This window comes from Bombus huntii, chromosome 16 (assembly GCF_024542735.1).
Source record: "Bombus huntii isolate Logan2020A chromosome 16, iyBomHunt1.1, whole genome shotgun sequence".
NCBI classification, from domain to species: Eukaryota; Metazoa; Arthropoda; class Insecta; order Hymenoptera; family Apidae; genus Bombus; species Bombus huntii.
In genome coordinates, this window is record NC_066253.1 from 7,844,343 (window position 1) to 7,869,202 (window position 24,860).

A 24,860-nucleotide genomic window follows, 5' to 3' on the forward strand; every position below is an offset into this window, starting at 1 on the left:
GTTTCCCGTACCGTTTGAGTCCTTTTCTAATTATAGTGCATATGAAACCATTTGATCCGAATAATCTATACTACACTTTATTGTATGCAAGAACTAGATGTATTGTATGCTAGTGGTTTCAATTTTCCAGATGACTGTTAGCTTGTAAAAGCAGTATGAATGTTGTTTTCGCACGTTCGTGGGGAGACGCGATCTCGAAGAAGCGCGCCAACGGGAGTCCTAAATTCCCGTTACGATTGACTAATCGACGCTACGAATCGTTCGATTCCTTATTTCTTGTGGGATAATAAGGTCAGTCAGCTTGAATATAACGCTGCTCTTAACAGGTATTATATATTTGCACAATCCAACAACTTCGGTGTAATACAAGTGAATGGTTGATATAAGCTTACTACGAATGAGTACGACCTGAGACTCTGTTCGTGTTGTCGCTTATGATGATGTGTTGTGTCGCCTGACTGTATTCGACTTGTTGACTGACTTGAGTGGATCCTTGGTGAAGACCGACTTGAGCAGATGTTTGATCGAGACTGACTTGAGCAGATGTTTAATCGAGACTGTTTCTTCGCTCTTCCGTTTTTCCGAAGGAAAGCTTGACGTGAGTGTGCCCTTTGAATCAATATAATATTTTATATAATATTTTAATGAATATAATTGTTATTAATATTTGTTTATACAAAGCACTTTCTACGGAACAAGGAAATAAACAAAATAAATCAAATTTGAGATGTTATCCTAAATAAGAAACATGTAACAAGCATATGTATTACTTTTAGCATGCTAAAAATTACTTCTAGTGTAATAATAATTGCCAGGCCGTTTTGAAGACCAGTTATTCATCCGATGCAATAATCCAGTAGGTCCTGAGTGATATTTGCCATAGCCGAACTTCAGGAACAAACTTGTAAAGTTTGTGCAATATGTAAGCTGTATACAAATTCAAAATTTCAATGGAAAAATGCCAGCCTTTTAGAAATTAATGAAGATGCACTAGAAAAATTAAGTGAAAGAGAAGAAGATTCTCAAATCAATAGTGAATCGCGTGCTTTGCTTGGGAATGAAATTAATTTTAAATTTATTTCGTCCACAATTATTTGGCATGAATTGCTGTATGTTATCTTTAGTGCTAGCAAAAGTTTACAGAAAATCGGAAATTTAATTTTACCTGCAATCTGAGTTTAGCCATACATCTCCCAAAAGGATTACAAAATTGTGTTACCAATTTTCAAAATAATAGCTATTTTAGAACAAGAATAATGGAAATACATGAACATTTTGTTAACAGCGACGTGTGTATACTGATAGGAACTAATATCTGAAGATTATCTGAATGTCTTAAAAAGCTTTTTAGAATAAAAAATAAAGTACACTTTAGAAGTTTTGTATTGTGGGGTCAAATAAGTTTATATTTTTATTTATTCGGAAGTTTGTTTGTATTATTTCTTGTATTCATTTTATTATATAAAATAAAATAACGAATGAAAAATGATAGAAAATAATGAAAAGAAATATTCAGAAAGATGTAATATTTTTTTGATCTTACAAACACAAACTTTAACATTCTACTTTTAGTTTCTAATCTAAAAAATTCTCTGCCGTATTTAATTTCTAAGGCACTAAATACTCATATCGCTATCGTTTATCGTCGAAACATCTATGTTTTTTTTTTTTTTTTATTCTTATTATAAAGTAGCCGTTATCTCAAAAGGAGGGCAAAATTGTAAATCATAAAATCATATCGTCACATCTTAATTACCGAAGAAATAGAAGAAAGTGAAATAAAAATTTCAAAATGTAACCAAAGCTTAATAGTCGTACAAAAATGCCTTTCTGGACACTAAGAGCACAACCGCGCTGTATGTGTGTCAATGTATGTGTAGTGATTATCGCGATGCTTCCGTCGCGCCACATCGGTTGATGCCTTCATTTTGGCTAACGAAAAAAGAAAGAAATTGTAAGTCTAAAGGATCGTTCGAAATTGGCACTTTATACGTTCGTTCAAGTTTGTATAACGAGATTACGATATTAATTACACTATGTTACGTAGATATTAGTCTATGTTCATTATTTACACTCGGTAAAACTGTAGAAAGACTTACTAAACTTCGATTTTGATGATTTTTGCGTATGTTGTGCAAATCGATATTTTGAACAATTTTTTCCTATACATATAAGGACTGAACTTGCTTAATTTCCGAGATATTCGCGGAAAACAGCCTGTATCGGTTGAATGAATTCTACAACATGCAACATATGCGTCGGTTGCTACCGGATACAGTGCTTTTTTTTGTTGAGGAGGGGAAAATGTTATTACGCATGCCCCGTACCAAAGTACGTGGATTATGTGGGACTCGGCCAGATGACATCGCCATAGCCACTAAAATCCCCTCCTCCTTCCAGTCTCCCGCGGTACTCGAGGTTCCAACCCGGCACAATCATTCGACATTACTTCGGGTTGGCTTCTATTCATCGTACCCTACCGGATCTCCTCAGCTCTCGTTTCTCTTCTTCTTCTTCCTCACCTTCTTCCGGACCGTCCACCCCGCGTCTCGATCTCCTTCTCCTTACGCTGTCGTGCCTTCATCGCTCGCATACAGAAATCAGAAAATTTCTACCACAAGCGATCCTTCGCAGCCAGTAGCCTCCGTAGCCGTCGAACTCCTGCCTGTTCACATTAGGGGAACAATATTCACTGATACCAATAGTGTCCTCGACCCTGATGCCAACCACTCCTCTCTTGCTGATCAGCATCTCACTAGACGCTTGTCGTCCATTAAAAAAAGTGACCCATAGCGATGCATCCCGGACCGTATCATCGTACCAATACGGTAACTGTTTATACGGCTCGAATACGATCACTATGTCCACCCTGTTTTCACACGCATATTGTGCCAAAAGATTCTGCGCTAGCCTGCATCTATTCAGGTTAATCTGCAGGACCTTCATCCTCTTCGCCTCCTAGTCTCCACCCTGACCATCGGGCAGGCCAGCAAGCCCGTAACGTGCCTAACATTTCCATTATCACATTGCCTTCCTTCCTAACATTGCCTTCCTTCCTGGAGCACATCGCACATCTCGGCTCCTTCGTGCACTCCTTCATTGTATGTTCTCCACTCCCACACCTCCTGCATAGCTCCCTACCAGGACATACCACGGTACATCTCACCACCGTATGTCCTAGCATATGGAACCTATAGCACCAGTCAGGCCAGTCCTAAATCTCCTCAACCCCTCCTCTCTGGGAATCGCATTCGTTGGTAACAACATCACCGCCACTTGCGTTCCCCAGAGCGCCATCCTCATTGACTTAACCCCGATGCTATTGCCCACCGACATCCCCCACTCCCTTTTCAGGTCCTCCACCAGTTCTTCCTTGGTGGTGAGGGGATCGATATTTTTTATCTGCGTTGTTGTTCCGTTCACTAATGCCGAGACTTCCATTTTATCGCTCAACGTGGCCTTGAGCTTTTCCGCCACTTCGTCCACAGCCACCTTCCTGTCAAATTCAATGAGGATGTGACCAGCCCTGATCTTCCTCATCCCGATCGCCCCTACGACCGTTTCCCTGGCCGTCATTATGTTTCTGTAGATCTCTATCCAAGCCCGACATGTTACCATCTTGGTCAGGATTGCTTCTTTTCTCCTCCTTCCAATTGCTATACCTCTACTGCCACTCTACTCTATTTAGCAAAATATTTGCTATCTTTATACATGCCCATTCGTACCGAAATCATGAACCATAACAAGCCTATCGTCAAGGTCCAACCCAGGGAACGAGTTCCCTTTTCTGATAGTTGTTAATTTATACTTATATTTATTTTCTTCACGGTTTTAACCAACCGTTAATCGGAAAGCCAATTTTAAATAGGTTGCCTCTCGTTCCTTCATCGCCGCACTCCGTTTAGCCTTGCTCGCTGTATCCGGGGGGTCTATTCCCACGCTGATGCGGCTGGCATGTTGCGGGCGGTACCACTGGGAGGTAGGAGTACGACTTGGGTAGCCCAGAGCACTACATTTAGGGATGACATCTCACCCCATGGAGTTTTTGGAAGCACCTTTCACATTTCCGACAACCCAGTTAATGGGGGTTTTTAAACGATGTTCATTGAGGTGCCTGTCCAGGTCAGTTAATGTCATGAAAAAGAGGGCAAATAGTGTGAGCGTGTAAGGGCCCGGCTTTGTGGCCGACTGCGCCATTCCTGGAGTATAGAACTCATACGGGCTTCGCTAATAGATGTTCGTTAACTATCGCCTACTTTCAAGCGTCCATTGCCCGAGGAACGGCGCGCATAGATGGTCGGCGCGCGACTTGGAAAAACCCTGCCCTTTCCTTTCGGGACATTGGACCAGTTGAACTTGCCCTTATGGGCAACAGCTCGCTTAGCCAGCGCCCGTCTGGAAGCCTTCGTCACTTGGAGGAGTGCCATTCTCTGTGACGTTATCAGCATGTTCCTCGTTTCCCCATTCAATAGGTCGCTCCAGCCGGCTACGACGTATGTGGTTATCTGTTCAAACAGCCCTTTGTACAGGGTACTCATTGCTGCGTGTCCTAGTCCCCATTTCATCTTGGCCACTCTTGCGAGGCTGCTGAATAGTTTTTGGCACTTTTCCGTAGTCTCGTGTACATGCCTGTTTATTTTCAGGCCGCTTTCTAGGTACACTCCCAGGTACTTGATCGCCTGTTTCATTTTTATGCTTCTGCCATCGATCTTGATGATCGGTGGTCTCTCCGCGTCCAGCTTGCCCTTGACCAGCAGCATTTCCATCTTTTGCGCCGATAGCGATAGTTTCTTCCTGGTGTACCACGTGGAAACGCGTGTAACTACTTCCTGTCCTTTTTCCTGTAATTCGATCCTCGCGTTTCTAGCGACTAGGATCACTATGTCGTCCGCGTACGTGCTAGGTTCTTATTCTATCGCGCTTGTCTCAACTCTAACTCAGCCAGCAGGTCATCGAATATGAGGTTCCAGAATCTTGGACCCAGTACCGATCCCTGCTGGCATCCTTTCATAACGGACTTGCTGACTGCTTCCTTTTTCCCGGCGATTTTCACGATTCTATCCGAAAAGTAGCTTTTGGTATTGTCGATGATATGTCGATTGCATTTGCAAGGACATATTTGTTGTCATTCATTTTCTCGATTTTCTCGCGGAATTTGATAATCGCGTCCACCGTCGATCTTTCGGGGCGAAAGCCATATTGCCGGTCCGAGGACATATGATCGTGGAAAATGGTCGCCATCCTAGTAGCCATCAGCCTTTCCAGCAATTTGCCCACCATAGAAAGTAGGCAGGTCCATCTGTAGGACTTCGGACTACTTCTATCCCGATCCGGTCCTTTCGGGATGGTGATAACATTCCCCTCTTTCCATCTTTTTGGGAAGACCCACTAGGTGAGGCAGCCATTCATGAGCCTAAAGAGTTCTTGATGGACCCCCCGCCCCCTCCAGGCGCGTTGTATTGTCTCTGTCTCGATTAGGTCAGGGCCAGGACATTTGCCCCTCATCAGTCGTTTCCCAGTGCCTGATCTCTCTCTGCTCCGGCGTGTCTGTTTCTTCTTGGTCGTCGGGTAGGAGGGGGGACAGCATCGCCGCTGCGGTCGTTCGCCAGTTGGAGGTATCCCCTTGTGACGTCCGCAGGGTCGATACTGCTTCTTCTCTCCTAACTTTACCCGTGACCGTTCTGTACGCGATACCCCAGGGTTCTCTGCTACCCTCCTTTGTCACGAATTCTTGCCAGCTCTGAATCTTGGTTCTGGTGATCTTCCTCGTATATTCTTTCCTAGTTTCCCTATACCGCATCTTCTCTTCTTCCCTCGTTGCGGGGTCCTTAGCCCCCTGGTACCTTCTTCTTGCCCGGTAGGTGTTTCTCTTTGCTCGTGTGAACTCGGGCGTCCACCGTGGTACCGACCTATAGTGCCATTTCTTCTTAGGAATGGCCACGTCGCAGGCTCTTATGAAAACCGCCTGCATTTGTTCGGCCATTCGTTCTACGCCTTCAGCCTGCTGGAGGGTTGTCCCTCGGAGTGTCTCTCTCTCCTGTATGACAGCTCTTTGTAACACTTCCCAGTTGGCTTTTTGTGTATTGTATCGTTTCTCTTGGATCCTGTGGTCGCTGGAGGTTCCGTCCTCGTGAACTCTCCATTCTCTACGAGCGGTATTGCTTCTGGACTCGCTAAGCTTATGTCTATGTTTGACCGCCCTCGAGTTGTCTCGAATGTATAGGCTTGCCCTGGTTGGTTAAGGACGTGGAGGCCGCGTTGTGCTATAACGGCCTCTAGGGCTTCTCCTCTGTCATCTATACTCTTGCTGCACCACAACGGTGACTTTGCGTTGGAGTCTAGGCCGATGGTAGTCTTCTTGCCTCTGAGACTCCTCCCTCTTTCTCCTGCTGTCCAATGCCGACTCCGATGTATTCGGCCGGTGGAAAGTATTGACTTACCGCATACAGTTCCGCTTCTCCGTCGCTTATCTGCACACATACGCAGTGTATTGTGCGGAGTCCGGCGACTTCGAGTGGCGTTAGGTGTTCTGATTTCACACCTACTGTTGCAATTGGCGGGTCGTATTTCGATCCTCGACAGGCAATCGCGACTCCTGTACCGAGTCCAAGTATTTTACCGTTGATGCTGTATGACTCTTGCATCAGTAAGATTGACATCAGCGTTCATCTGCGTCCTGATCTAGTAGGGGACAATTTTGGATCGCTGCATGTTATGCTGCATGTTATGCTGTATGTTATGCTGCATGTTTATGCTGCAGGATCCGTATTCCCCTTTTTCTCCCATGTCCTCTTCTGTTCTCGTTTATGCTTTTAATCATAGTCAGTCCTGACTATTATCGCTTCCAGCGCCTTTTTGTGCATTGGGCAGTTCCCATCGGAGGCGTGTGGTGCCTTTCTTCCCGGCCTTTCTGCAGTTTACGCAGCTGGCGTTTTTATCTTTGTCTGTGCACTCTTTCGTGCTGTGCCCACTTTCTGCGCAGTGCGCGCAGATTTCGTAGTCGACGCGGCAATATTTTTCCACGTGCCCATAGCCTTGGCATTTATAGCAGCAGCTGACGGCAATAAAATCGCGGACCTTACATGAATTCCACGAGATATACACCTTCCCATTTAATAGCTTTTCCTTACCTGGGTGGTGTTTCTATTATTCAATTGGTCTCCTCGGAGTCCTTGAGGCCCGTCCTGAAACAGAATTTGATGGCCGCATTGTCCTCTTCCTTGAGTCTGTCCTCGTTTTGTTTCCTGATACAGGCTGGTATTTCCTTTTCAGGAATTTCCCTCGGGACGTCGAACAGTATCATCCGGGACAGCCTCCTCTGCGATGTGCTGGTTTTTAGGCCAGCCTCCTTTAGCTTCGCGGTCTCGGTGAATGCTTTTCAGCCCTCCGGCTTCGTCGTTTCCACAACGAATCCGTTACCTCCAATTTTTCTTATGGCGGTGACCTGTATTCTCTTCTTTCGGGGATTCACGAGTGTTAACGCCGCTTCCCGCGCTTCCTCGCTCGTCTTGATTGTGCCGTCTGCTTCTTCTGGGCAGATAATTACCACGTTCTTCGGTGGCTTGACTGCTAACTGCCCGACTTCGCTGCTGGTCATTTTTACCTTCTCCGCGTACGTGGGCTGCTTTGGTTCAGCCCTCGCGGTTTTCTTGACCGCTCTTTCGAGTCATTTGCTGACTTGCAGCGACTTATTTACCACTGATAATATCTCTGTGTTTTTGCTCTGGTCTGTTCCGGTACTTTGCTCTAGCCTCCCTGTCAGGTAACTATTGTGGAGCAAGAGCTCCTCCACGATTCCCCGCATATCCTTGAAATGCCGCATGATTGTTGCGGCCTGATCCTTATTTACCTTTTGCTCGGGTCGAGACAGAATGCTAGGATCTTTCTTTCGGTAGCACCTGCTTGCTCCTTTATGTCTGGTATCGGCCTTGGTATTTCGGATACTGGTCGAGATTCCTGCTTGGCTTCTTTTTCTTCCTCCTCAGCCCTTTTCTTTTTTTCATTTCTGGGCTCTGTTTTTCCGGTGTTGAGCCCTCCGGTTTTTGCGATCTCAGGGATTGCAGGACCACTCGCGCCTTCGTGGCTGGTGGTGTCTGTCCCCGTGATGACATTTTCCAGTTCGGCTTCGAACTATTTTCCGATTGCAGACACTACGTTCTAGCGGCGTATCGCTTTACGAACGTTGGCGTATTATCACGCTCCTCTTATTCACTAACTCCTTTTCTCTTTCAATTTCGCTTCTATAGCTCATAATTGCTTTACAATTGCCTTTGAATCTCTTCCAAAATTCCTCTTTAGCTGTCACCACGTCCACCAAATTATCAACGTTCACTCTTACCCCTATGTAGTTCTCAAGCTCAATCTTTTTGTTGATCCATCTTGGACACACAAAAAGGACATGTTCCGCGTCGTCATTCATGTGAGGTGGATAAGTCGTGATAAGTACTGAAGGAACACTCGAATATGTTTAAGAACCAAGATATTTATTCACACTTATATTCGACGCGTACACTTGGCGTACGACGCGTGGTTACAATTATCGGTTCGTGATTCGCGGCTAATAGTTCGACTCTGGTCGGCGTGCGGTGTCGGTTCGGACGATGATTGCTCACGATGCGTAGCGGGACTCTAGCCGATTATTAACTGACTCTCCGTCACGATGATACTGCAGAGGGAAACTCTCCTGGGGTGTGTCCCAGGATACCAGATCATCGGATTCGTCGAGGAGTGCCTTGGTTTGGAAAGTGGGGGAAGTGGGTGTTACTGTTAATTGTTTAACTTCTATTTGGTGGTTGGAGAAGGGTGCTGACCGCCCTTGAGAGAAAGTTGCTAGCGGGAAGCATCGTACGTGCGGAAAACAGACTTCCCGTATTTTCCGTGGTATGTGAAGGACAAGGACTATTTGTTCTTTTGGAGAATCTTAGCTAAACAAATCGTAAGATTTATAGCGGGTCCTTGGGCTAGCTGAAAATATTCCGTGAGGATGTGCCGATATCTGGCAATCATCTTGTCCGAAGGATAGGGTCCTTGTGTAACGGAGTACGGGACAGAAACCGTTGGAAAGTTTACTGCCGAGTGCCGCTACACATGTCACCACAATCCCAGCACCTAATGTCGACCTCCTTACCGATCGTTATTCTATAACTTGTTGAAAATTCCGTGCCCCGTTAGTAATTGCATGATAAAATGATCGATGTCCCTCTTTGTTGGCAAAAATGGATACCTTCCGTATCAATTCTCTCAACCACTTCTAAAGACTATTGTCTACTACGGCTTGACACGGGAAAGTTAGTTTTTCTCACGTACGATGCTTCCCACTAGCAACTTCCTATCGAGGGCGGTTAAGACCCTTCCTAGTCCACCAATCTACGTTTATCCAATCAGAAGCAATATATACTACCCTCACTTTCCTGACCAAAAATGTCATGAACAAATCGGATGGTCCCGTGTGCTAGACACACCCATCACTAGCTTTCCTCCGACACAGCATCGTCACTCAACTTCACTTCTTCTACATCGTTGGAAAAGTCAACTACTAAGTCTAACGCTAACGCCTATCGTGGCAGTCTAAGCATAACGCGAGAGTCGGTTCTCGGTATTGTCGAGCATACATCTCCTCTACTAAATATATTATAGTGCTACGTCCACTAATACACTAAATCCAATTATAAGAGCCCTGCTCTAACGTACATATCTATCTTATCTTCGTGCGATAAATGATTATCTATTTATCCATGCTCAACAGTGTAATCTAAGTGTTGGAAATATATAATTTATAATTCTGTGAATCACAGTGTTATACAAACTTAATCACCCCTATTATCTCAACGGAAATCAGGGGATCGATCAATTCGTGGTGTCGATTGTTATAATCGTAACGGGAATTTACGACTCCTGTTGACGTTTCTCCTCGCGATTACGTCTCCCCGCGATTGGTCCAATTTACAACTATATTGTCCAGTCTTTCCAGAAGCTAGTCATACACCAAGTTCCACAAGAATGGCCCAAGAACCGATTCCTGCGGTACACCAGCCGAAACCTCGTACTCCACCGTACCAAACTGGTTACTAACGATAATCCTCCTCTCTATCAAATAGTCGTTCACCAGTCTTTTAACCTTCCAAGGCAACTTCCTTCTGGCCACCTCATTAATGATGCTGTCCTAACTAAGGGTGTTGAACGCATTCTTAATGTCCAAAGCGATCATCATGCAGATCAGCCTTTTCTTCTTACACATATCCGCAAACTTAACACCTGATTAATGGCATCCACTGTGCTCCTTTTCTTCCTAAATTCATACTGCCTCTTTTGAAGCGGGTCCACTCCCGTACCACCTCTCTATAATCTTTTTCAGGCATTTCTCCCATACCTTCAGCATCGGGAGTATGTTTATTGGCCTGTAAGCGTTAGAAAGCCTGGGGTCCTTACCCGGCTTCCTAAGCAGTATCACTCTGGCTGTTTTCCAGCATTTGGGAATCCGCCCTGCATTCGTGATATTATTCATCACATCAGTTACAAGCTCTATCCTATATGCGCCAACCAACTTGACAATATCGCCAGGTACACCATCTATTCCCACAGCCTTCGTTATATTAAAATTACCTGCTATTTCCTTTACATCGTCCTCCACTAGAGTAATATTCTCGGTGTGAAAACTATTTCCGGTGATATCCCCCATCGTGTCCCCTTCTAAGGCCTCGTGTTGCGACGGTCTGTGTCCAATAATAAATAAATTACTGTATTAATCGGCACGTCATTCACAGGCCCCCTACTCTTGCATCTATTCATAAGCTCTCCTTTTACTTTCCGCGATTTCTTTCTTCAGCTGCCTTCTTATCCCTTTATAAGCACTGTTAAAAACATCAATCGCTTTAAGGGCCTGTGCTCTTAATTCTGCAATCGTCTCATTCCACCAGTAATTGCAGAATTTCCTTTTCGCCGTACAGCCCACCTTCCTTAGCGTACACTCACACGTTCTTTCAAAACACTTTTGTAGATAATCCCCCTTGTATCCTTCGTCTATCATGTCCAAATCGTCCTCATTTAAAGTGTCGTTAAATCTGGCTAAAAAATTTTCAGGCGCTAGGCCCTTCGTTACATATTTAAAAAATTTGTTTCTACAGTTTCCTGTCCTCATTTTACAATCATGTACGATGTACAAATGATCTGAAGCCGAGTAACTATTCAAAACCATACTCTTGACGTAGAGCTCATTAACTTCATTCGTTACACTGATTATATCAGGGCAACTCGTCCTCCCATTTCTATGAAATGTGTACTTCTGGCTTAGTCTTAACGGAAACATCCAATAGTTACACAGTCCCTTTATCCCCCATCAATGGAACTAAGATTTTATACCAATTCATGTCCAGGGACGTTGCCGGTTCGTCATCAATGATCCCCTCCAAAGTGGATAAATCCGCCACAGCGTCTCCGGGACCAAGAGACGCTGTGTCAGAAGCATTACAATTATCCGAATCGAATTTTAATTCGCAAATTTTGTTTGCTATCTGAGTTTGTCCATCCGTATCCAAATCGTAACCATAACAAGCCTGTCGTCATATGTTCAACCCGGGAACAAGTTCTCTTTTGAATAAATTTACATTTAGCATTTATTTTTCTGTTCACCTGTTCTAATCCTGGTCGAGGGTCGTGGCTGGCACGAGACGCTGCGCATTGGCGAAATCGCAACGGCCTGTGCGACCCGTGCCGTGAACGAACTGGGCCTGAGAGTCTCCCCTGCGAAGTCGGAGGCCACCTGGTTCTTTGACAGGAAGAGGCGAGGGACACAACCGCCCGGCCTATGCATAAACATGGCAGGTGAAACCGTCCGGGTGGGATCACAGATGAAGTATCTGGGACTCACCATCGACAGCCAGTGGACGTTCGAGCCGCACTTCGACTCACTGATCCCGAAGGTGTCAGCGGCTGCCAATGCCCTGTGCGGCCTACTACCGAACATCGGCGGGGCCGGAGACGCGGTGCGCCGACTTTACGAGGGCGTCGTTCGATCACAAGTGATGTACGGGGCCCCAGTATGGGCGGACGACCTGATGGCAAGCCGTCGCAGCATTCTGCTCCTGAGAAGGCTGCACAGAGTGACCGCCATCAGAATCATTAGGGGATACCGGACGGTGTCTCACGCGTCGGCGTCCACTCTAGCCGCGTCCCCCCCCCCCCCCCCCGTGGGAGCTGCGGGCGCTGGCGCTCAAAAAGAGACATCTACCGGAGAGAATGGCATCCGGGAGAAGACCCTACCGAGCAGGCGGCTCCAAACGACACAGGAACCGCCGAGGAAGACACATGGAACCTGTGGCGATCCCAACTGATCAACGGGAGAAGCGAACACCGAGGCGCGGAAGCGGTCCTACCAAACTGGGCGGCATGGAGGAGCTGCCACGGCCTCCCACTCACATTCAGGATGACACAAGTGCTCACCGGACACGGCGTGTTCGGCGAGTTCCTGAAGAGAATAAGGCGAGAGACGACAGACATCTGCCACCACTGCGGAGAGGGCAGGGACACAGCGCAGCACACCCTGGAGCTCTGTCCGGCGTGGGAGCTGCCCCGCTACACCCTGCGGCACGCCATAGGAGAAACGTTGACCCCCTCAGCGATTGTAGAAGTGATGTTGAGAGGGTCACAGGAATACAAGGCCGTCCCCCTCTTCTGCGAGCGAGTTATGCTCGCGAAGGAGCGAGCGGAAAGGGAGAGAAAGAAAAACTCTCACCTCTGCAGGATAAGACGATGGAGAAGGATTGCAGTCAGACGACCCAGAGCCGCCCCGCCACCACCCCAACGGACTACGACCAGAAGAAGTGACAGCGCTAGGGGCAACGACCTCCCCCTAACGCCTACTCAATAGCCGGCTCGAACAAGAGAACGCGAGAAGGGGGTGCAACTGAAGTTAATTCATAAGAGGTTCCTGGAGCACCCCTGTCACGCGCATAAGATGGTCATCGTGGAGTTTTAGTCGGTAGGAGTCCGACACTACTCTGCTGTTACGCGATTATTGCGGAGTGTCCATGAGGATTTCTCCACGTACAAAAAAAAAAAAAAGGCCCAGCAGCGAACAACTTCCCAGCATACGCGGCTAAGTCCAGCGGCGTATTGCTTTCCAGCGCCCGCGACTATGTCCAGTGGCGTATTGCTTTTCAATAGCGTCACTATTTAGATAACGAGGCATTTGAATAGACCTGTGGGGGCTATCCAAAAGAGCCTCTATACTTCCGAAGATTGACGCCCTTTGTAGGGCGTCCCGCCAACATGTCAGTATCGTAAAATCAAATCATGTCCAAGGAAAAGCCATTGTGGTTAAGAGATAAAACCTTCGGAGAACCGACTATATACAATTTATTACGCCAACTGCCTGCGCCGCCACACCCCGTGTAGCCGCGTACACCACAATCGGCAGGACGAATCCCCCGGGAAGGTGATGCACATGTTAACCGGCGGTACCACGAGGAGGTAGGGGTGAGACTTGGGTAGGCGCTCCAAAAGGTGATCCTGCCCCACGAGCAACCACAATTCATTGGTATTGTAATCAACTAGGTTGATTTTGAGTGTCACTGGTATCATTACTGACGTTAGCATGTGCGACCTTAACTGTGGAACCCCGAGTTGGGGCCCATACTTCCGAGGTACCCCCTCGTAAGGACTTATAACTAAATATTCGCCTCAAATTGATAATTCAATTACTGAGGCAAATTTGCATAAAAAAGAATAATAATAATAATTATTATTATTTATAATAATAATAAAATACTATTGATATCGCAATAGCGATATCTATTATAATCCAGTCATTTTAATAAAATAAGTATTAAAACTTTTATCCATTAATGAATATATTGCTCATATTAATGGAGCTTCTTAATACATTTAAGACCATCGTTTTGATGATACTGTCGGTTATGCTAATAGATTTCAAATTGGCTTCAGTGCTAGGCGTTATGGTTCCTCTACTGCCCAAGACCACCGGTAGGACTTTTGCTTCGCTGATATTATATTTGTCTTTCATATGGTTGATGACTGGGAGGTAGTTTTCCTTTTCTGCCTTTAGGAGGTAATCCTTATTCTGGTAGCGGACGGTTACGTCGACTACGAGAAGCCTTTCCTCGCTTTTAACTACGAGGTCCGACAAATACCTCATTCCTCTTCATTAGATTTTCAGCGAGGAGCACTTTTGCCTCATCATGTCTTTTGACCCTTAGTCCTTTCGTGTATTGGCACAGACCCAGAATGTGACCCAGTGTTTCTGGTTTTGCGTGACACCTCCTGCAATTTACGTCCATATTCTTGCCAATACTGTTCGTGTCCCAAATGTATTAGTTCTTAAACGAATAGCATCAATAAACCTTGATGGCTTGAGCAGCTTGTGATCTTGAAGCCAAACGTTGCCAGTGTCACGTAAACTTAAGGGTTGGTTAATGAAATAAAATAGCTGAGTCGTAACACAACTATTAATTTTGTTTTAATTAAACCTTATTATGAATTCAGCAATCACAATGTAACACAAACTGAATTAACATAAATCACAATTCACTCCAACCACGTTATGTAAGACTTAGTTACAACGATACGTTAAGTACGCGACTGTTATAAGGGTAGAGACCGATAAAGATATGTTGACTATTCTAAGGATACAGAATAAGTGAGTTTTTCTGGCGATACTACGTCTGAGGAAGGCTAGGGGTGGGTGTGTCTAAGGACACGGGACTATCGGATTTGTTGATGACAATTTTGGTTAAGGAAGTGAGGGCAGTAGACACCGTCTCCGATTGGATAATAAGACGGTTGGTGGACCAGGAAGGGTTTTAGCCGCCCTCGCGAGAAAGTTGCTAACGGAACATACCAGATGTGAAGAAAACCAACTTTCCAAGCTAACACGTGGTAAACAATGAAAGTAAAGGGAAATCTAAAACAGAAAATACTCGCTTGGTCCGAAGGACCTTAACTATGAAAATGCCGAGACCCCTGGTGCAGACATCTGGGTGCCATCCTGTCCGCGGTGTGTGGCCTGGTCTCTGATGTGAATTGACGTTACATCAGTTTTGTTTCTAGAGTCAACGCCCGTTAGCCGCGCTGGAAACACTTTACTAAAATTCACAGTTTATTACTAAAATTCACAGTTTATTGTGAATACCAAAATGTATTTAAAACTGTATCTTGGGTTAAATAAACATCATTAAAAAGCGCTGGAAGCACTCGTTCCCGGCCGATCACGAAAGTTAAGCAGCAGCGGTCACGGGGTGGTCTAGGATGGGTGACCGCTTCGTAAGGTGTTGACGAAGACGCGCCGAAGCCATTTTTCGCCCTTGGAGTGGGCCCCCTGGGGCGCTGGATGGTCGAAGCACACAAGGCAAGCCTCCCTTGAATATCACTAAGGAGCGACAGCGCTAGAGGCAATTCAATAGCCAAGAAAGTATTAGGACTGGCTCGAACAAGAGGACGCGGGAAGGGGATGCGACAGAAGTTAATTCATAAGAGGTTCCTGAAGCACCCCTGGCATACGCGTAAGATGCTCATTGTGGAGTTTTAGTCGGTAGGAGACCGACACTACTCTGCTGTTACGCGATCATTGCAACAGCGGAGTGTCCATGAGGATTTCTCCACGTACAAAAAAAAAAGAAGTTCTGTTTCTAGAGAAGTCGTTAACTCCTTGTCCCTGACTTCTCAGTTCGGACCATTGTCTTATATGTTCTTTTTTGAGCCTCTTTTTGGCTTTTTCTAAGTCCTCAGGAGTAGTCGGCCAATTGATCCTTAGGGAGTTAGCCATTTTCTTTAATTTCCTTTCTCCTTCTTCATCGATTAAACTTGCCACTGCCGGATCGATAGAGTTTTTAATATTAATCGCACTCTTAAGGGTTCCGAGTTTAACAATATGTTCAAACTTCGGTAAACCCAAACCTCCACAAGTATTGGGAGCATAAAAAAACCAATGGCCGTCTAAGGCACAAGATGGAGTATGACCTTAATTTCTTGTCTGACCTTGCTGTCCAACAATTTTGAGACAATATCGCTTGGTGGACTGATCAATAGGTGGTAAATGTATCGAGGGAAAATGTATTTAATCAGTAACTCAATCTTCTGGCATGGTTTCAGAGAGAGCTCTCTAACTCTTCTGATCACGCTCAATATTTCAAGCACAATTACGCCATAGTGGATACCCTTCCAAGGTCCCATTTTGGCATTTAAATACCTGAAGGCCTCATCTGGGTCGATGGTGGGAATAGTAGAATTTTCGAGCCTTATCTGCGGTTCCTTAACGAAACAGGTGTCCTTTTTAGTGATAATCTGAAATGTTCGGCTCTTATCTCCAGATATGATTATACCTAGGCCCTTCAAGTATTTGTGGAGAATATCCACTTGACGTTGTGCTTCCCTCTCGTCTTCACCAAGGGAAACTATATCATCAGCAAAGGTCAGAATGGACACTTTTCTATTATTACTGACTTTTATGCCGTTGGTTTCTTTTTCAATAATCTCCAGCACTGGTTCGATACATAAATTAAATAGCAGCGGCGATAATGGGTCGCCCTGCTTCACTCCTCTAAGGATTGTTCTGCATTTATGATATAAGTTATTGATTAAATCGATTATAGAGGTCGGCACACCCTTCCTCACCAGGCAAGGTTTTAAAGCCGAATGGGGTATAGTGTCGAAAGCCTTAGAAATATCCACTATTGTGAATACAACTCTGTTATTACTTTTACAACGATTTAAGGCTGCGTTTAATGGTTCTACATTGATTTTACACCCATTCTCGGATGTAAAACCCTTTTGCCTTAGGTTCGGCACAATACCCCTTCCTGATTCCCCTGTCTGTTGTATTACGTGACAATGTGTTTGTCAAATTTCCTGTACGAGTCAATCGTGACACCAAGATACTTAATAACCTCCACCGTATTAGTAGTCAAGCCGCCCAAATTTAGGCCAATAACTCTGGGCACCCGCATACCAGTAATAAGAATTACCTCAGTCTTGTCCTTAGCCAGCGTCAAACCCACACTCGCGCACCAGTCACACGCGGTTTTCATAATTTCGTCTACTTTCCCACTCACATTTTCATTCTTCTTCACGGCACATGTGATTGCCAGGTCATCTGCAAACGCGATTGCCTTAAAAAGCACCCTATTATCCAGCCTTTCCATAATTGGTCATATATGTCGAGTTCTCATTATGATTAGGGTTAGGGGCGTGAAACGAATCCTCATTGGAACTACACATTGTCGCTATGCAATGGAGAAGACATTGACTAGTGAAAATACGACTACCACAGAATTTGACAAGTAACCGCGGTAATCAGACACTCGAGAAGCTAATGACAATGATCCTAGGTCCAACAACGAATCTGCGGTCAACGGGTTAGTAGGCTTATTTCTTCGTCGAAGTCTAAGTTGGAATTGATATCAAGACGTTAGTTAACTAGTCCAAGAGCTCGTACACCAGCAAGAGAGACGTCACGGTAACGCTGTCGAGGAAAACTATGATGGAGTGTGTCTAAGGGCGCGAAATCCTCAGATTCGTGGAGAGATGTCTTCATTTGGGAAGTGAGGGAAATTGACGCTGCTGTTAATTGGTCAATTTGGGACAAAGACTGCTTGTCCGTTTGAAGAACCTTAATTAACAAAATCCTAAGATTTATAGCGGGTCCTCAGGCTAGCTGAACTTGTGCTGTGTAGGTGCATCGACATCTAGTAATCATTTTGCCCAAACGAACCGTTGGAATGTTTACTGTCGAGTACCTCTACATCGTCAATCGTACTAAAGTTCTCTGCGTTAGTGATCTCGTCAAATTTCGATAAAAATATATCAGGTGCTAGACCCTTCGTCACGTATTTAAAAAATTTCGTCCGATCTCTTACGGTCCTCGTTTTAAAAGGGTGTAATATATACAAGTGGTCCGATGCTGAGAATGCCTTACTCCTAACGTGAAGTTCGTTCACTTTGTTAGTTACGCTGATTATATCAGGGCAACTCGTCCTTCCATTTCTATAAAAAGTATATTTATTTGAGGTGATATGTCGTGATAGGGTCGGAAGGAAAACTCAGATTTATTCAACGATAAATGTTTATTCACTGTAATGTTGATGAGTACACTTGACGCAGGACTCGCGATTATATTCGGTTCGCGAATGCGCGGTTACAAGTTAGAGCTCGGATAGCTATGATTCGAGATGCGCTACGAGTGCGGACGATGATTGCACAAGACGTCGAGGGCTGAGGTAATTATTCGGCTCGAACCGTGTAAGTGTAACGACCGTTATATGTTGACTCGCTGTGATAGACTGACTTTCCGTCGCGATGCTGCTGCAAAGGAAGACTGTGTTGGGATGTGCCTAAGGATGCGAGGGCATCGGATTCGTTGAGAAAAGCTTTGGTTCGGAAAGTGAGGGAAATGTACGTTAATGTTTATTGGCTAATTCGTGTTGGTGGTTGGAAAAGGATGCTAGCTGCCCTTGAGAGGGTGTTGCTAGCGGGAAGCGTCGTACCTGAGAGATAGCAGATTTCTCGCGTGTTCCTGTGGTAGGTGGTCGACTTCGAGACTGATAAACAAAGACTGTTTTTCTCTTTGGAGGACCTTAGCTAAAACAAATCCTAAGATTTATAGCGGTCGTTAGGCTAGCTGAAAATATTCGGTACGAATGTATCGACATCTGGCAATCATCTTGTCCGCAGGTATAGGGTCTTTGTGTCGTGCGTCACGCGACGTAAACTGTTGGGAAGTTTACTGTCAAGTGCCACCACATATTATTATATAATCGTAGTGGGAACACTCCATAGTCGCACAGGGTTTTTATCAATATTCTTCCTCTCTCATCGGTAATTACTCCTCCGCAGCAAGTAGACTTAGCGTTGAAGTCGCCAGCCACTAACACGTTCTTATTTCTACATACACCGTAATTAATTTCCGATTCAAGCATATTAATAAACATCATGTACTCTTGCTTGTTAATGTTAAGAGAGCAATAACCGCTAAAACAGAGGATATCACCTACACCTATACCCACTGATCCGACAAAACATACCGCATGGGCGAACCTTTACCACAACCAGTAGGACGTTGGTGTGTCCGACCTGCAAAGGACCCCACGAACTCAGATATTGTAAGGTCTTCAAAGCCAAATCGGCTACAAAACGCTTTCAAGTCGTAAAAAGGACATCGCTATGTACAAACTGCCTAGGCAGAGGACATTAGATGACACAGTGTACAGCGGGTTTGTGTCATATATGCGGGCAACGACATCATACTTAGCTACACAGAGAACAAATGCAGGCCATTTCACGGTCGTCGAGCGGTCGGTCGCGGAGCAGTCGTTCATCGAGCAGTCGGTCGTCGGGCAGTCGTTCATCACACAAACAATCTTCTAATGGACAATCGCCACCTGGATCATCGAAGCCATGTTCGTTCCACAATTCGAGACGGACAACCGAATCTTCACAGAAATCTACACATTCGGCTCCAAAAGATATGAAAGTTCGTGCTCCGTATGAGTCACGCTCATCACAGACCAAGGGCACCGCCCAAAACTCCTCGTCCAAACTCCAACCGCAGCAAAAGGGACTAAACAAACAGACTACAAAAGAGGGGACCGAGTTGATAAATACATCTCCAAACGTCACACTGCATCATGATCTGCTGGTCGCAGTACAGATCGATGTTCTAGTCAAAAGGGCATTACCAATCCGAGCCAGAGCTTTGCTAGACACTGGATCTAATATGAATTTCATGACTGAAAAATTCGCAAACTCCCTCGGTATGAAACGAAGGAGATGTACGGCCCCAATCGGCGCCCTCGACGACTTGACTACAATCGCTAAGAGCCAGATAACGGCAACCATTGTTTCTATAGATGGCAAATATGAACGTACAGTAACATTCTTGATAATTCCAACAATATCATCATTAGTCCCAGACCAACCAATCGATCGGTCCGCCATCCAGATACCCAAAAATCTAAGATTAGCCAATCCAGCATTCCACAGACCGAGCCCGATCGAAATATTATTAAGCTCGGGCAGATCAAAATACCCCAATCCACCGATACTGAGTTGTGTTTGCAAAAGATTCAATTCGGTTGGGTTATCGGGGGGGGGGGGGGCCACCCGCTCAATCGGGTATACACTCGTTTCACGCTACCACAACCGACATACAAGCGGATCTCGCACGTTTTTGGGAAATCGACGAGGGACCACCCACCATACATTTTTCAGAATCGGAATTACAATGTGAGGAACATTTCCGAAACCATATCCAACGCAACAAGGAAGGGCGATACATCGTCGCTCTGCCATTCAACGAGAAGCTTCCTACGCTTGGGACGTCAAGGTCCGTTGCAATGAGTTCGGTGATAGCTCAAATTTATGATCCACTAGGATTGCTCGCGCCACTGATTGTCAGAGCAAAAATATTACTTCAACGGGTCTGGGCATTAAAAATCGATTGGGATGAATCCCTTCCAGCGGAGGTCCATACGGAATGGAACCGATATTATATCCTACTACCCTTACTTAATGATATTCGGTTCTCTCGTAAAACAGTAGTCAAGGCAGCTAATCATATAGATTTACACGGCTTTTGCGACACCAGTGAGAAGGCATACGGAGCATGTATATATCTGCGTAGTATCAACTCTGATGAACATATCCAAACCCAATTACTTACTGCGCGATCAAAAGTCGCGCCGCTAAAGTGTCTGACTATCCCAAGACTCGAATTAATGGGAGCATTGCTCCTCACCTCGCCAATGTCCGTGGTAAGGAAATCACTCACTATAAATGGATCTCGGATCGTATATTGGACGGATTCCACTATAGTGCTACAGTGGATCAAGTCCTCGCTACACATGTTAAAAACCTTTGTGGCGAACCACGTGACCGAGATCCAAACGAAAACCAACATCGCCGACTGGCGTCATGTGTCCACCGACGACAACCCAGCGGATCTAATCTCCCGAGGGCAGACTCCCAAAGAATTTCTGCGTCCGACCATCTGGAAAAACGGACACAAGAGGAAAACTGGCCGATGTGGACCCAACACCGCTGGGAGAAATCCCGGAACAAAGAAAGATGATCTGTCTAAAAACGAGTACCATCGATAATACACTCCTCCACAGATATTAGTCCTGGACAAGACTAATAAGAGTCGTCGCTTGGTGTCTGCCCATCTCACCACAGACGAATTAACTACGGCACACAACAAATTAATAAGGGTAATACAATCCAGTCATTTCGCGACTGAAATTCGGACACTCCAGAAAGATCGAAGCAGGGACGTTGGAGGAAAACTATAGCTACTAAATCCCTTCCTCGACGAAGATGGGATACTACGAGTCGGAGGACGGCTAACCCTTCAGCTATACTCTTCAGTAAAAAGCATTCACTTATTTTGCCGAAATCAACTATAACCAAGCTCGTTATAAATCAAGAACACCGGAACAACCATCACACAGGGACACAAGCTACACTATACGCGGTGAGACTGCGGTCTTGGCCGATCGACGGCCGTAGCTAAGTGTGGCGCACTATCAAAAGGTGCGTCCGCTGCTGCAGAGCTAACCCTCCACCAGTAGAATACTTGGTGGGTGATTGGCCAGAGACGCGTATTACCGAATCGCGTCCGTTCATGAACATCGGAATCGGCTACTGCGGCAAATTCTATATCAAGTAGAGGAGGGATCACAACCGCCATAAAGTCAAGATATACGCTGCCATATTCGTCTGTCTGGCAACAAAGGCGGTCCACATAGAATTAGTCAGCGATCTAACCACCGACGCATTCCTAGCCGCTCTACGCCGATTCATCTCGCGGCGAAGGTACTGCGCAACAATTCTTACAGACAATGGCACCAATTTCATCGGGGCTAACCGGGAATTGCAAGAACTCCGGATCCTATTGCAGTCCAACGACCACAAGGAAAGAGTACAGAGTTTTCTCGCCGATCGACAGATACAATGGCGTTTCAATCCTCCGAACTCATCACACTTTGGCGGTTTATGGGAAGCCGCGGTGAAATCTTTCAAACGCCATCTCATCCGCGTCGTCGGCAAGGAGCTCTTGACCTTTGAGCACCTTAACACCCTTGTGATTGAAATTAAAGCCATTTTTAATTCAGCCGAAAGATCCCCCTGTCCTCGCTCCCGGTTATTTTCTAATCGGTGACACGCTAACGAGTTTACGGGAGCGTGATTTCAGGACAGTTCTATCAGGCCGGTTATCAAGTTGGCAGCGTATCCACCAGATCAAACAGCACTTCTGGAGCAGATGGTATCGAGAGTACCTCAACGAGCTGACCCACCGCAACAAATGGGATAAGGGCAAACATGACATTTGTGAAGGCACCGTAGTAATCCTCAGGGAGGATAACGTCCCATCTATGCAATGGCCTTTGGGTCGCCTAATCAAGGTCCATCCAGGAGTCGATGGAATCATAAATGGTGGTGTCAAAAGACTGGTCCCCTTACCCATTCATCCAGATCCAGACGAGTGCGAACACCCACACGGAGCGAAGGAAATAGACAAACGACGCACCTGACTCCACAGCCAGAATTTGATCGGTGCCCTCTCACGGGGAAGATGTTATGTCGCCTAAAACATTTGCACTCCAGCCCTCGCGACCGAACAGTCAACGGTCTGCGTAACGTCATTCTGAACTTCAATAAATCTAAGGACTCACCATAACTTTTCACTTTTCATTGTATTGTATCGATATGTGTCTTCAGTCAATCTGTTTGTCCTGAAGGATTCCTTAAGCCTAGAAGTATTTTCGACATACATCTGGTTTTTAGAGAGGTCCTTGGGTTTATTAGGCGCACTTAAGGCACGGAGAAAGTGGGTAAAGTAAAACATACTAAGTTCAACTATAAGAGCCTTGCTCTATTGTGCATATCTATCTTATCTTCGTGCGACAAATTGTCATCTACGATTTATACCTACTCAACAGTGTATATCATAAGTGTTGGAAATAAAACCTTATAATCCTGTGAATCACAGTGTTATATCAACTTAATCACCCCTATTATTTTAACGGAAATCAGGGGATCGATCAGCTCGTGGTGTCGATCATTATAATCGTAACGGGAATTTACAACTCCCGTTAACGTCTCTCCTTGCGATTACGTCTCCCAGCGATTGATCGAAAAAACACAGAGCTTTCCTTTAGGACGTCCTTCGCCACCATTAACTCTTTGTAAACTTGCAGCCATTCCTTACCCTCGGATACAATGCCCTAACGTGAACCTAATTCTTATATTTTGTTCGTAATATATCTAGGTATTATAGAGCGGATAAGTATTACGACAGATTGAAATATTATTTAAGTGATAGGTAAAAAGAGACTTCCGCTTAAACTCGCTGACTAAGCTCCCTTGTCTTCACGCAGCATTGGCTGTAAACACACACACACACACACACACACACACACACACACACACACACACACACACACACACACACACACACACACACACACACACACACACACACACACACACACACACACACACACACACACACACACACACACACACACACACACACACACACACACACACACACACACACACACACACACACACACACACACACACACACACACACACACACACACACACACACACACACACACACACACACACACACACACACACACACACACACACACACACACACACACACACACACACACACACACACACACACACACACACACACACACACACACACACACACACACACACACACACACACACACACACACACACACACACACACACACACACACACACACACACACACACACACACACACACACACACACACACACACACACACACACACACACACACACACACACACACACACACACACACACACACACACACACACACACACACACACACACACATTCCTTTTCCACATAAACCTACATATCTCGTAAAAACTGCGCGTCGCCACAAGCCCGCCATCGCATGCTGACTCTAAAAATAGACAAAAAACTATTGACATCGGCGATAGCTCTGTTCCCTTAACCTTTGAGCTCGAGAGGAGACACTCAGGCGTCCCATGCTGCAACTCCAGTGGCGACAATCTCTGTTTATCCTACTTTATCCTTACTTTATCTCTACACCCAATTGTATGCAATTGTACGCAATAATAAGAGCACTAAGCCTTTCGTTGAGTCGCTATCTCACCTCACTTGTATTTCGAAACAAACTGCAGAACGAACGAACAAACGTACGAGCGAATCTCAAACGGAGGGTTCTGAGAGTACTGTGTGATAGCAAGCTTTCAAGCTGTTCTCAAATTTTTTTTTAGTATTTAATTTGTACCTTACAATTTGTCCACCTGGACAAATTAAGTTGGTAAATTTTTCCAACTTAAACTCTCAAATGGATACACAATTTCAGAGCACTTTCGAGAGCAAATGTTAAAAAAATCTCTCAAACTGGCTTAAAGATGCTCTAAAAAGAACCAGCCACGGAGCAGAAAAGACGATGAACCTTCTGGTAAAGGGACTATGATCCTCAGTACTTACTTCAGAAATGTCAGAAAACTACGAGTGTCGTGACAAATTATTATTTATAAGTGTATGATTCACAAATTATTATTTGTGAAATTTCAAAGCGTCGGAGAGATTTGAATGCAGAGCTCGAAAAAGGGAATTTTTCAATAAATGAGAAAGAAGAGTTTGAAAATAAACTTCCAAAATTGACGCAATATTTTTCAGTAGACATTTGTTAATAGATAAAGTAGCAACAGAAAGATATTCAAACCGTATATCGCTGCTTAGCATTGATAGTGGTGCAATTCGTAAAAAGGTAAATTCTACAGGAGAGGCTTTTTAAAATTTACTAAG

General features: G+C 45.2%; 1 protein-coding gene across 1 annotated transcript; it reads left to right on the forward strand.

The window, feature by feature from the left end:
- The first annotated feature begins 12,421 nt into the window (after positions 1–12,421).
- On the forward strand, positions 12,422–12,865 carry LOC126874751 (uncharacterized). Its single transcript, XM_050637107.1, has one exon. The coding sequence runs from the start codon at positions 12,422–12,424 to the stop codon at positions 12,863–12,865; it is 444 nt and encodes a 147-aa protein (XP_050493064.1).
- The last annotated feature ends 11,995 nt before the right edge of the window (positions 12,866–24,860 follow it).

What these genes read in the sequence shown, in the direction of transcription:
- LOC126874751 (XM_050637107.1), top strand. Translation starts at nt 12,422, where the DNA reads ATGACACAAGTGCTCACCGGACACGGCGTGTTCGGCGAGTTCCTGAAG.